At 49.1% G+C, this 12,624-nt stretch overlaps 1 protein-coding gene and 1 non-coding gene across 2 annotated transcripts; both read right to left on the bottom strand.

The window, feature by feature from the left end:
* Positions 1 to 96: 96 nt before the first annotated feature.
* Mapk3 (mitogen-activated protein kinase 3) lies at positions 97 to 6,812 on the bottom strand. The gene is made up of 9 exons (XM_004670246.3): positions 6,640 to 6,812; positions 5,516 to 5,698; positions 3,056 to 3,245; positions 2,793 to 2,909; positions 2,413 to 2,527; positions 1,932 to 2,063; positions 1,659 to 1,768; positions 1,426 to 1,582; positions 97 to 686 (listed from the first exon to the last, which is right to left on the bottom strand). The coding sequence occupies exons 1-8, from the start codon at positions 6,810 to 6,812 to the stop codon at positions 1,460 to 1,462; spliced, it is 1,143 nt and encodes a 380-aa protein (XP_004670303.3). The 3' UTR covers positions 97 to 686; positions 1,426 to 1,459.
* A 2,770-nt stretch (positions 6,813 to 9,582) lies between these two features.
* On the bottom strand, positions 9,583 to 9,688 carry LOC123453820. Its single transcript, XR_006632998.1, has one exon. It is a non-coding gene; the product is annotated as a U6 spliceosomal RNA (small nuclear RNA).
* Positions 9,689 to 12,624: the final 2,936 nt, after the last annotated feature.

Here is a 12,624-nt window from a genome sequence, read left to right as displayed (position 1 = left end):
GTCACCAACTCCTGAGACAGCTGGACAACAAGGGTCAGTCCTCAGAACAGCAATGGTTAAGGTCTACATCGGCGTACACAAACAGAGTCAGTGTCGTCCATATACACATCTCTATATTTATATATTAGATATAGGCACAGGGAGGTGGGCAGGGGTTACCAGCTCTTCATGAGCCCCCACCCCCACTTCACTCACCCACACACAGAAGCAGCAAGGGTGTTACAAGTGGCAGCTTTGAGAGGGAGGGGTTTGGCCTAGGCCTGGCTCTTCAGGGATACTAGCCCTTGAGACTTAGGAATGTTCTGTCGGGGAAAATAGGGTGGAGTTCTGATGAGGTGAGTGGGGCAGGGCTCGCCCTGAGTCCCTAGTCAGTGGCTCCTGCCCCTCCACAGGACCTAGGGAAACCAGAATCCTTCCATTCCAGAATGGTCTACCAGAGTTTGGGCTAGCATGGGTAAATGAAGGCAGAGCAGCAGAAAGATCAGCTCTGGGACTCCTCACCACTCAGGCCTTGAGGAGAGAAGGGGTAGTGGATGGTGGCAGGAGACTGCCAGAAGCAGGAGACCCCAGCAAAGTGAGAGAAGGTGGCCCCGCCCACCCTTGGTCTGGCTTGGGCTGCTAGGGCCTGCGTTGAGCAGTGTCCACTTTTCAACAATCCAGCAGGAGGGGGCAGGTAGGAGCAGGGCCTAAAGGAAGAAACAGGCAGGAAAGAAGCCATCAGCTTGGTTGAGAGAATCCCTGACCCAAGTGGCTCTGTTTCATCCTCACAGCTGGGCAGATAGGGTGTCAGTTTCCTTATCTGCAAATGGGGAAGATAACAGCCGCTGGCCACTGAGTGCTGTGGTGAGGGGGCAGCTGCTGTGAGGCATTTTAAAGAAGAGCAATGCTTAGGGTTCTGTCAGCACTTCCTCTCCTCTGGAACAGTCTTCAGAAACTGAGGCACATCATGCAACTCTTCCTAGTGGCAGAGATGGCACTTGTACCCACATATTTGACTTCTTTCTGTCAGGTCACTGCTGGCCAAGGACAGGAAAAGGTTGCAGGAGGGCAATGTGGGAAAGGGTAGGCCCAGCAGGGTTACCCACAAAGTGTGTGAACTGCTAGCCGAAGCAGAGCAGTGGATGAGAGGAAAACAGGCACGTGGGCCAGGTGGGGCTACGGGCTCCTCCCCTCTGATCACCCTGGCTAGCCAAGGCCAGGGGCAGCTCCTCGGTGGGGAGAAGCCCTCAGCAACCTTTGTAGGACTGGAGTGGCTGCTGTTGACAAGTGCAAGATGAATGGGGCTGGAGGATAAGGGACATGAAGGACTGGCCCTTCTGTTGCTACCATACACGTGGATCATGAGGCATGTTTGTGACTGTACTGAGGAATGCTGGGCAGCTCTCCTTGGAGTGAGGCTGTGCAGGGGCACTGAGGGCCACTCACCAGGCCCCAGGGGCAAGGATGTCTTCTGTCCAGGTTAGGGGGCTTCTGGTGCCCCTGGCTGGAAGCGGGCCGTCTCTTGAAAGATCAGCTCCTTCAGCCGCTCCTTGGGGAGATCATCCAGCTCCATGTCAAAAGTGAAGGGCTCCTCAGCCACAGGCTAGGATGGCAAAGACTGTAAGGCTCAGGCTGCATACCATGCTTATGCCCCCACCTGCTGCTGGTGGTTGGCCCACCTCGTCTGTTGGGTCATAGTACTGCTCCAGGTAGGGGTGAGCCAGGGCTTCCTCCACTGTGATCCGCTTGTTGGGGTTGAAGGTTAACATCCGGTCTAGCAGGTCAAGAGCTAGAGAAAGGCAGGAGGCAGGGGTCAACAGGAAGGCTGGAGGAATTTCTAGAGGCATCCCTTTGCCCAATGGAGGGGTCTTTCTACTGAGGCAGTTGCTGGAATCTTGCATCCTTCTTTGGCCCCAGATTTTAGCCTATTCCAGCCCCTCAGCTTCTCTCACCTTTGGAATCAGACTTGGGAAAAAGCTTGGCCCAGGCCACCTTGGTCTTAGAGGGCAGAGACTGTAGGTAGTTTCGGGCCTTCATGTTGATGATACAATTCAGGTCCTCCTGGGATGGGGAGCCAAGGATACCTGTGGATAAACCAGGTGTCTTGGTGAGACATCAATTCCTGCTCCTGGGAGCAGAACAGGTCAGGAAGCAAGAACAAGAGTTCCAGCCCCATAACCTGCCCCAACTCCTCAGTTAACTCCAAAACAACAGTGTAGCACAGATGAGCACCTGGAATTCAGGCACCCCTGGGTTTAAATCCTGGTTCCAACCTTCCCTAGATGTGGGGCTTAGCCTTGCTTTCCCATTTATCAAATAGGAAGGGCATCCACATTTTGCTGAAAGGCAATGATGCTCCACAACCTCACCTTCCAGAAATCTCACCTCTGATAAGCTAATTCCTCTCCCCCTCAGCCGCCCAGGACCTCTCACCCAGAATGTGGTTGAGCTGGTCCAGGTAGTGCTTGCCAGGGAAGATGGGCCGGTTGGAGAGCATCTCAGCCAGAATGCAGCCCACAGACCAGATGTCAATGGACTTGGTGTAGCCCTGGGGAGGAGGAGAACATGCTAAGTTCCATATTGGGGTCCTTCCCAGTGTCTGGGCCAAGTACCACACATCCAACTTAGATCCAACACCAGGCAGGGGGCAGGGCACAGAGGCTAGAAAGAATCAAAGAGAACTCTTCCTGACAGAGGCCAAGATCCAGAGGGATTTGCCAAGGCCCCGAGGACAGATGTCCTACATCACAGGGTCTAGTGGCTGGTCAGGGACGGCTCCAGGGCTTCATTTCAGAAGCCAGTAGTTTTCCTACCTTGGAGTTAAGCATGATCTCTGGAGCCCGGTACCAGCGCGTGGCCACATACTCCGTCAGAAAGCCAGTGTGGTCATGCTCAGGGTCAGCAATCCGGGCCAGACCAAAATCACAGATCTAGAATCAAACCCGGGCCACTAAGCTGGGTGCCTCCACAGCCCAAGAAATCTTGCTATTCCCTATGTTATGTGCCAAGGCTGCATCTACTGGTCACCCAGAAGGCCCAGGCTCAGGGGAAGAGGGACTCATGCCCAAGCTCTGACCTTGAGGTCACAGGTGGTATTGATGAGCAGGTTGGAGGGCTTCAGGTCCCGGTGGAGCACATTGGCTGAGTGGATGTACTTGAGGCCTCGGAGGATCTGGTAGAGGAAGTAGCAGATGTGGTCGTTGCTTAGCTGCTGGCTCTTAAGCAGCTTGTACAGGTCTGTCTCCATGAGGTCCTGAACGATGTACCTGAGGATGACTCCAGAGACCCCCCAGGCAGGGGAGTGGGAGGCATTTGGTTAAGGAAAGCAGGATTTGAGCAGAAGGCAGCACATCCCCTCCAGCTGGACCCCTTGGCTTCATGAGCTTGGTAGGGGTCAGAGCCTCTGTCACCTCAGGGGTGAGCCCATGCAAAGGGGCTCTCAGTCTCCTTGGTGGGCAAATGAAGATGCTAATAAACTGCAGGAGGTGGGACAGCTTCAGCTGGAGCTAACCCATTCATGCCTGTATGAAAGCTCCACTTCATGTTCTTAACCGGTCTATGCCTCAGCTTCCTAGTCTGATAAACGATAAACAGGGGGCATTTTGTTTTGTTTTTTGAGGTAGGGTTTCCCTCTAACCCAGGCTGACCTGGAATTCACTGTGCAGTCTCAGGATGGCTTCAAACTCACTGAAATCCTACCTCTGCCTCCCAAGTGCTGGGATTAAAGGTGTGCACCACCACACCTCCTGGCCTTGTTTTTTTTTTTTTCCTTTTTATATTTTATTTATTCTTGGGGGGGTGGAGAATGGCTTCACCAGGGCTTTTAGCTCTTGTAAACCAACTCCAACACACGTGCCACATTGTACACCTGGTTTTATATGGGTACTGGTGAATCAAACCTGGGTCCTTTGGCTTTGCAGGCAAGTGCATCTCTCCAGCCCACTTTTCTTGGTGGTGGTGGTGATGTGTGTGTAGGCGCATGCATGCATAGCATGCTATGGGGGTCAGAGTAACTTCCGGGTCACTTCTCTCTTTTTCCACTTCATTTGAGGCAGGGTTTCTCTTGCTGGATCCTCAGCTCACCACTGGCTTCTGAGAAACTATCCTGTCTCTACCTTCCACTGCATCTCTGTGCTGGGATCACAGAAGCCCACCACTGTTTATGGCTTTTCATGTGCAGCCTGGGGATCAAACTCAGGTACCTGGGCTTGAATGCTGAGTACTTTATCCACTAAACCATCTTCCCGGCACCAGTTCTTTTGAGGATGGCTATGAGGACTAGATGACACCCCATGGAGAGCACCCAGCCCAGGGCTTGGCATGTTGTACGTGTTCAGCAAATGTGAACTGCTATTGCTACTACACAGGCTGGAGCCACGTGGCTGATGAGTGGGTTAAATGAGATAATGTAGGAATACCATCTGGCATGCAATAACTGTTTGCTTAAAAATAAATGCCTGCCTTATGGGAATGAGTTGTGCCAGAAAAATGAGACAATCCTAACAGCCTGCTCCTACTCAGAGAGTGCTTGGCCACACATCAGAAGATGGAGAAGTGGCTGTGCTTTTAAACGTGAAGATAAAGACCAAGTCTAAATAGATAAATCAATCAATGTCAGGACTTTGTCCTTGTTAGACTAAGTTGGGGCTGTCTTTCAGGGAATACCTGTGGCTCAGCTTGCTGGTAAAGACCGAGATCCATGCAATGACTTGCTTAAGGTCAAACAACAACAGATTTCCTGTCCAGTGTGAGATGGGGCTGCGCATACTGCAGACCAAACTCCTACTTCTGGGTGGAGGCCTGGCATTGCATGGGTGGGCAGGGAAGAGGCCATGAGTGTTACAAACTGCTAACAATGGAGCAAGGCAGGAAGTAAACCACAAACTAGATAACTGAACTAGGCAACCAATATCAAGCAAGGGCAACAGAGACTGGGCTGCCCTCCATGGTCAAAGTACAAGTGCATGGATAATTCGGGTGGGGCTCTCAAAGTGGGATGTCTCACAGAAAGGACGCTTTCCATCTAGGGAAGGAGGAAGTAGCAAACAGAAACATTTGATTTGGTGTGTCTGGGTCTCAATTTCCTCATCTTTGAAATGGAAGTGGTTAGGCCCATCTCTCAAGCCAGTTGGGAGGTGGAATTAGAACCAGCAAAGCACTGGACATGCATGGCCTGTTTTCCTTCCAATTTGGGAACTCAGAGGAAAGAATACAAGCCTGTTAAGTAGAACTAACTGTGGGCTGAAGCTGGGTCATGTCACAGACGACAGAAGACAAAGCTCCCATAGAAATAATTTTGCCCAGCACCTCCACCTCCTCCTTGGGCACAGAGGAGAGGAGGGCTTGTCCAAGGCCACCCTGCCTGGCTGCAACAGGCCAGGATCCACCTGAGGCTCATTACACTCTGTGGACTCTCCTCTGCTGTTAAGTTCTTTTGCTGGGTTTGTTTTGGAGGGTGGCACAAAGATGGAAACATTACCCAGCTGAGCTCTATGAGGCTGTGTCTGGCCAGCCAGCTGGCTGAGGTGAAGGATACACATCCCTCATGGCTTCCAGGGTGGGTGCCCGAAGAATGTCTCGGATGCCTATGACATTCTCATGGCGGAAACGCAGCAAGATCTGAATCTCCCGCAGAGTGCGCTGGCAATAGGTCTGATGCTCGAAGGGGCTGATCTTCTTGATGGCTACCCGGGTCTTGCGCACGTGGTCATAAGCAGAGCTGAGAAGGCCAGAGAGATGTTGCTGGTGTGGCCTTACAAAGGGAGAGTATCCAAGCCTGGCGGCCCCACCCAGGCCTTGGCAGGGAGGGGAAAGAGCAGGAGAGCACTCCAGCCAAGGCATAAACAATGCTGGTTCCTTCCTGCAGTGAAGGCCTAGGATCTCCAGGGAAAAAGCTGGGGACCAGCCAGGCAGCCTTTTGGTGACTTCATAAACAGAGGAAGAGAGTGAATGCTCACTGACTTCCCCTCTCCAGGCTGGGCTCCCTCAACCCAAGACAGGTCCAGGGAGTAGGAGCTCAGTAAAGGATGGGAATGAAGCAAATAAATACAGCAAGTGCAAGGAGGGCAGTAACAGGGGACTGACTGAAGGGGAGAAGGGATAAGGAGGGGTAGGTCTCACAGTGAGGTAGCAGAGCTGTTCCCATAGAAACAAAAGCAGAGAGGCCCAGATACACAGTGGGTCAAGAACCCATAGACTCCTTTCCCCCAAAATACAGAGAGGCCCTCCGAACACCTTGGGCCCCTGGGCAAGGCTGTGGGGAGGAGTGCAAAGGCTAGCCCCACCTTGAGCTTTGCTCTTCTCCCCCAAACTCCCTGGTAGAACCTTACTTGGGGGTGGAGGTATACTAAGGCTTCCACTCCAAAAGGGTCCTTCACGCCCCCTTCAAGAATACTTTCTTTGCTTCATCCGGTGTCTCTAGGGTCCCAAAAGTGCCACAGCTCCCCCCTCAATACACCCAGATGTCCCTCCCTTCATGATAAAGGGCGGGTTCAAAGCCTCCACACCCCCTCCTCAGAGAAAGTAGATCCCTCCCTGGGATACTCCCTTCCTCTTCGGGACACTCGGAGTGTTCCGTCCCAGGAAGCGCAGGGACGCGCTCTGCCCCCCGCGAAGCCCCCATCCCACTGAGCAGCCCCTTCCCCCGGAACGCCCCCTCACCTGACCATGCCGTACGCGCCCTCGCCGATGTACTGGAGCTGCGTGTAGCGCGGGCCCACGTCGAACGGCTGCCCCTTCACGACCTCCACTTCCCCCGGGACCCCCGGGCCCACCCCACCGGCTCCCCGGGGCTCCCCGCCCCCGCCCCCCGGAGCCGCCGCCGCCGCCGCCATCTCCACTCCTCCCCTCCCTCCCTGCCCCGCCCCGCCAGAGACCCCGCCCCTTCCCGCGCGCCCTGTCACCCGCGGGGCCGCGCGCGCCAGGCCCCGCCCCCGCCCCGTGCGCGCGCGCCCCCGGCCGCCCCCGCGCTGCCCAGCTCACGTGGCCGCTCCTGGCTCCTCCGCCCCTCGGCGCGGCCCCTCGGCGCTTTACTGAGTCCAACCCAGGCCGCGGCTGGGCCGGCCACCGGAGAGACGGCGCTCAGCCCTCCGCAGCCGCCTAGGAGCAGCTGGCGAGCCACCGAGCGGCCAGCGGGTGTGCGCCGGCACCCCTGGCCTCTCGGAGGGTGCACCGACGCTCGCTAGCCCCGGGGTTCCAGACTGTACGCTGCTCACCAGCTCTTTTGGATGATCTTAAGTAAACCCATCCGCATGCATGTTTCACAGTTAGCCTGGGAGACCTGCTTCTTGATCTTTTTTTTTTTTTATTACTTTTTTTTATTAGTATTTCTGGAGGGTTTCCCATGTAGGGTCTCAAGCTTGCTCAAGCTGACCTGGAATTCACTATGTAGTCTCAGAGTGCCCTCGAAGTCTCCGCGATCCTCCTACCTTTAACTCCCGAATTCTGGTATTAAAGGCGTGCGCCACCACGCCCACGGCTTTTCTTCCTTTTTTTTTTTTTTAAGATTTTAAAATTTTCATTTATTTATTTATTTATTTATTTAAATTTTTATTAGCATTTCCCGTGATTATAAAAAAATCCCATGGTAATACCCTTCCTGCCCCCCCCCACTTTCCCCTTTGAAATTCCATTCCCCATCATATTACCTCCCCATCTCAATCATTGTACTTATATATATACAATACCAACCTATTAAGTACCCTCCTCCCTTCTTTTATCTTCCCTTTATATCTCCTTTTTAACTTACTGGCCTCTGCTACTAAGAATTCTCCTTCTCACGCAGAAGCCCAACCATCTGTAGCTAGGATCCACATATGAGGGAGAACATATGGCACTTGGCTTTTTGGGCCTGGGTTACCTCACTTAGTATAATCCTTTCCAGATCCATCCATTTTTCTGCAAATTTAATAACTTCATTTTTCTTTACCGCTGAGTAGAACTCCATTGTATAAATGTGCCACATCTTCATTATCCACTCATCAGTTGAGGGACATCTAGGCTGGTTCCATTTCCCAGCTATTAAAAATTGAGCAGCAATAAACATTGTTGAGCACGTACTTCTAAGGAAATGAGATGAGTCCTTCGGATATATGCCTAGGAGTGCTATAGCTGGGTCATATGGTAGATCAATCTTTAGCTGTTTTAGAAACCTCCACACTGATTTCCACAATGGCTGGACCAGATTGCATTCCCACCAGCAGTGTAGAAGGGTTCCTCTTTCTCCACATCCCTGCCAACATTTATGATCATTTGTTTTCATGATGGTGGCCAATCTGACAGGAGTGAGATGGAATCTCAATGTAGTTTTCATCTGCATTTCCCTGATGGCTAGTGACGTAGAACATTTTTTAGATGCTTTTATGTCATTCGTATTTCTTCCTTTGAGAATGCTCTATTTAGCTCCATAGCCCATTTTTTGATTGGCTTGTTTGATTCCTTATTATTTAACTTTTTGAGTTCTTTGTATATCCTAGATATTAATCCTCTATCAGATATATAGCTGGCAAAGATTTTTTCCCATTCTGTAGGTTGCCTCTTTGCTTTATTCACAGTGTACTTTGCAGTGCAAAATCTTTGTAGTTTCATGAGGTCCCAGTGATTAATCTGTGGTTTTATTGCCTGAGCAGTTGGGGTTGTATTCAGAAAGTCTTTGCCAAGACCAATATGTTAAAGGGTTTCCCCTACTTTTTCCTTTAGCACTTTCAGAGTTTCAGGTCTGATGTTAAGGTCTTTAATCCATTTGGACTTAATTCTTGTGCATGGTGAGAGGGAAGAATCTATTTCCATCTTTCTGCAGATATATATCCAGTTTTCCCAACACCATTTGCTGAGCAGGCTGTCTTTTCTCCAATGAGTATTTTGGCACTTTTTATCAAATATCAGGTGGCTATAGCTACCTGGGCTTACATCTGGGTCCTCTATTCTGTTCCACTGATCTAAATGTCTGTTTTTGTGCCAGTACCATGCTGATTTTGTTACTATGCTTCTGTAGTATAGGTTAAACTCAGATATGGTGATACCACCAGCCTTATTTTTGTTGCTCAGTATTATTTTAGATATTCGAGGATTTTTGTGATTCCAAATGAATTTTTGGATTGTTTTTTCTATTTCTGTGAAGAATGCCTTTGGAATTTTGATAGGAATTGCATTAAATGTATAGATTGCTTTTGGTAAGATTGCCATTTTCACAATATTGATTCTTCCAATCCAGGAACAAGGGATGTTTCTCCACTTTCTAGTGTCTTCTGCAATTTCTCGCTTGAGTATTTTAAAGTTCTCATTGTAGAGATTCTTTACTTCCTTGGTTAGGTTTATTCCAAGGTACTTGATTTTTTTTTTTTTTTGATGCAATTGTGAATGGGAGTGATTCTCTGATTTCATCCTCTGTGTGTTTGTTGTTAGCATATATGAGGGCTACTGATTTCTGTGTATTTATTTTGTATCCTGCTACATGGCTGTAGGTTTTGATCAGCTCTAACAGTTTGCTAGTAGAGTCTTTAGGGTCCTTTATGTATAGAATCATGTCATCTGCAAATAATGATAACTTGATCTCTTCCTTTCCAATTTGTATTCCTTTTATGTGTGTCTCTTGCCTTATTGCTAAAAAATATGGAATGTTTCATGAATTTGCATGTCATCCTTGCACAGGGGCCATGCTAATCTTCTCTGTATCATTCCAATTTTAGTATATGTGCTGCCGAAGTCAGCATTTTTTTTTTTTCTTAATTTTGAGACAGTCTTGTGTAGCCAAGGCTGGCCTTGAACTGAGCCTCCTGCCTCCACGTCCGCAGTTCTGGGATTACAGGCAGTGTCCCTAGTTGGATTATTGAATGAACAACCTAGGGATTCAGTATGCTTGGCAAGCACTCTAGCACTGTGCCACATCCTCAGTTCTTACTCATGAATGAGAAGCCAGAGATGGCAGGTGACAGCTAACGTGAGAGCTGTGAACTCATGGGTCCAGACTCCTAACTTAGTGTCTTTCAGATAGAGGCCTAAAGTTGGGCTATGGGTCTGCACCATACCAACTTGACTCGCATACCTTCTGCTCTACTGTCCGGAGGACAGTTACAATTCACTTTAAATGAGAAGTAGAGACAGTGTGAAAGCTGTGAGCATAGTTGACTGGATTCATTAAAATGCTATCTCCTGCTTTCTCTGCCTCCCTGGTGTGTGCTTGTGTGAAGGAGTCAGAATTAGGCTCAGCAGTTAAGGCACTTGCCTGCAAAGCCTAAGGACTCATGTCCAACTCTCCAAATCCTACTTAAGCCAGATGCACAGGTGATTCAAGTGTGCAAGGTCGCACATGCACACAAAATGGCACAAGCATCTGGAGTTAGATTACAGTGACTGGAGACCCTGATGTGCCAATTCTCTCTCTGATTAAAAAAAAAAGTTTGGGGGGCTGGAGAGATGGCTCAGCAGTTAAGGTGCTTGTCTGCAAAGCCTAACAGCCCCAGTTCAATTACTCAGAACTCACGTAAAGCTAGATGCACAAAGTTCGGTTGCAGCAGCAGGAGGCCTAGGCACTTGCCGGCACATTCTCTCTCTCTCTCTCTCTCTCTCTCTCTCAAATAAATATAAAAGAAAAATAATTTTTTTAAAGAGTTCAGGCCAGTTGTGGTGGTGCATGCCTTTAATCTCAGCACTTGGGAGGCAGAGGTAGGAGAATTACCTTGAGTTTAAGGCCACCCTGAGAGTACATGGTGAATTCCAGGTCAGCCTGGGCTAGATTGAAACCCTACCTCAAAAAACCAAAAAAGTGGCTGGAGAGATGGCTTAGCTGTTAAGCGCTTGCCTGTGAAGCCTAAGGACCCCAGTTTGAGGCTCGGTTCTCCAGGTCCCATGTTAGCCAGATGCACAAGGGGGCGCACGCATCTGGAGTTTGTTTGCAGAGGCTGGAAGCCCTGGCGCGCCCATTCTCTCTCTCTCCCTCTATCTGTCTTTCTCTCTGTGTCTGTCGCTCTCAAATAAATAAATAAATAAAACCAAAAAACGGGGCTGGAGAGATGGCTTAGCAGAGAAGGCATTTTCCTGCAAACCCAAAGGATCCAGTTCAACTCCCCAGGACCCACATAAGCCAGATGCACAAGGGGGTTCATGCATCTGGAGTTTGTTTGCAGTGGCTGGAGGCCTTGGTGTGCCTATTCTCGCTCTTTCTCTTTCTCTCTGCCTCTTTCTCTCAAATAAATAAATAAATAAATAAATATTTTTAAAAAATGTTCAGGGCTGCCCTAAACTAAATAAATGAAAATAAATTAAAACTGTCACTTTTTTTTTTGAGGTAGGGTACTATTCTAGCCCAGGCAGATCTGGAATGCACTATGGAGTCTCAGGATGGCCTTGTACTCATAGTAGTCCTCCTACCTCTGCCTCCCAAGTGCTGGGATTAAAGGCATGTACCACCATGTCCAGCTTACCTTTGGTTTTGTATTTTAGGAAAGCCCCACAGTACTGGCACCTTGTAGCTGGATTAACCAGGGGCCATGTCTGTCTCATTGCTATACTCCCAGTAACTGGCACACAGATAGTAATTTTTTTTTTTTTAGCATAAATGAATGATTTCTGCCTGATGTAATGGCACAACGCTTTAATCCCTAGCACTCAGTAGGCAGAGGTAGGATAGCCATGAATTTGAGGCTGGTCTGGGACTGCATAGTAACTTTCAGTTTAGCTTGGACTAGAGTGAGACCTGACCTTGAAAAAAACAAGACAAAAAGTAAATTAATCAATAAATGAATGAATAAATAATTTTATAAATGGGGAATCTGAGAATTGGGTTAACTAACTTGAGTAAGGTTACAGTAAGTGACTAAGCTATGACTCAAATAAAATCTTGCCAGGTGCGGTAGCCCACGCTTTTAATCCCAGTAACATGGGAAGTAGAGGTAGGAGGATCATGTGAGTTGGAGGTCACCCTGAGACTACATAGTAATTCCAGGTAAGCCTGGGCTACAGTGAGACCCTACTTCAAAAACAAAAAGTCTTGACACAGAGGTAGAGGCCCTCCGTAATCGCATACTTTCTCAGAATAATAGGCTGTTGGCACTGAAGCGGCCCTCGGAGGCCACTCTGTCCACCCCTCATGTTCCAGGACACTGTGAGCCAGAAGCTTCATAAGCTTGGAGCTCCTAGGCTTCAAAAAGTAATCACTGGCTGGGCGTGGTGGTACACGCCTTTAATCCCAGCACTTGGGAGGCAGAGGTAGGAGGATTGCTGTGAGTTCAAGGCCAACCTGAGACTACATAGTGAATTCCAGGTCAACCTGGGCCAGAGTGAGACTCTACCTTGAAAAACAAACAAACAAACAAACAAACAAAAAAAGTAATCACATTGTTTTGTTTTGTTTTTCTCCCCAAGAGCTGTGAATCAGGGATTACATGCATTACAGATCAAGAGACAAATAGAGCAGCAATTATGATTCTGAAGTTGTTCAGCATTGGATCCAGGCATGGCCAGGCACTATCTCAGATGAATGAGACTGAGTTGCTGATCCCCAATAACCTCTAGGTCACTGAAAGTTTAAGAGGTTCTAATTAGATCAATGGTGTCTTTATTCAGTTGATAATCTGTGAAATGGCAGTATGAACAATGCTCTGAGCTAGGTGCTGTGGCTGATGAGAGTGTACTATGTAGTGTGGATTC

Source organism: Jaculus jaculus, chromosome 12, assembly GCF_020740685.1.
Source record: "Jaculus jaculus isolate mJacJac1 chromosome 12, mJacJac1.mat.Y.cur, whole genome shotgun sequence".
NCBI classification, from domain to species: Eukaryota; Metazoa; Chordata; class Mammalia; order Rodentia; family Dipodidae; genus Jaculus; species Jaculus jaculus.
The sequence above is the reverse complement of the archived record's forward strand: the minus strand, read 5'-3'. Positions and strand labels throughout refer to the sequence as shown.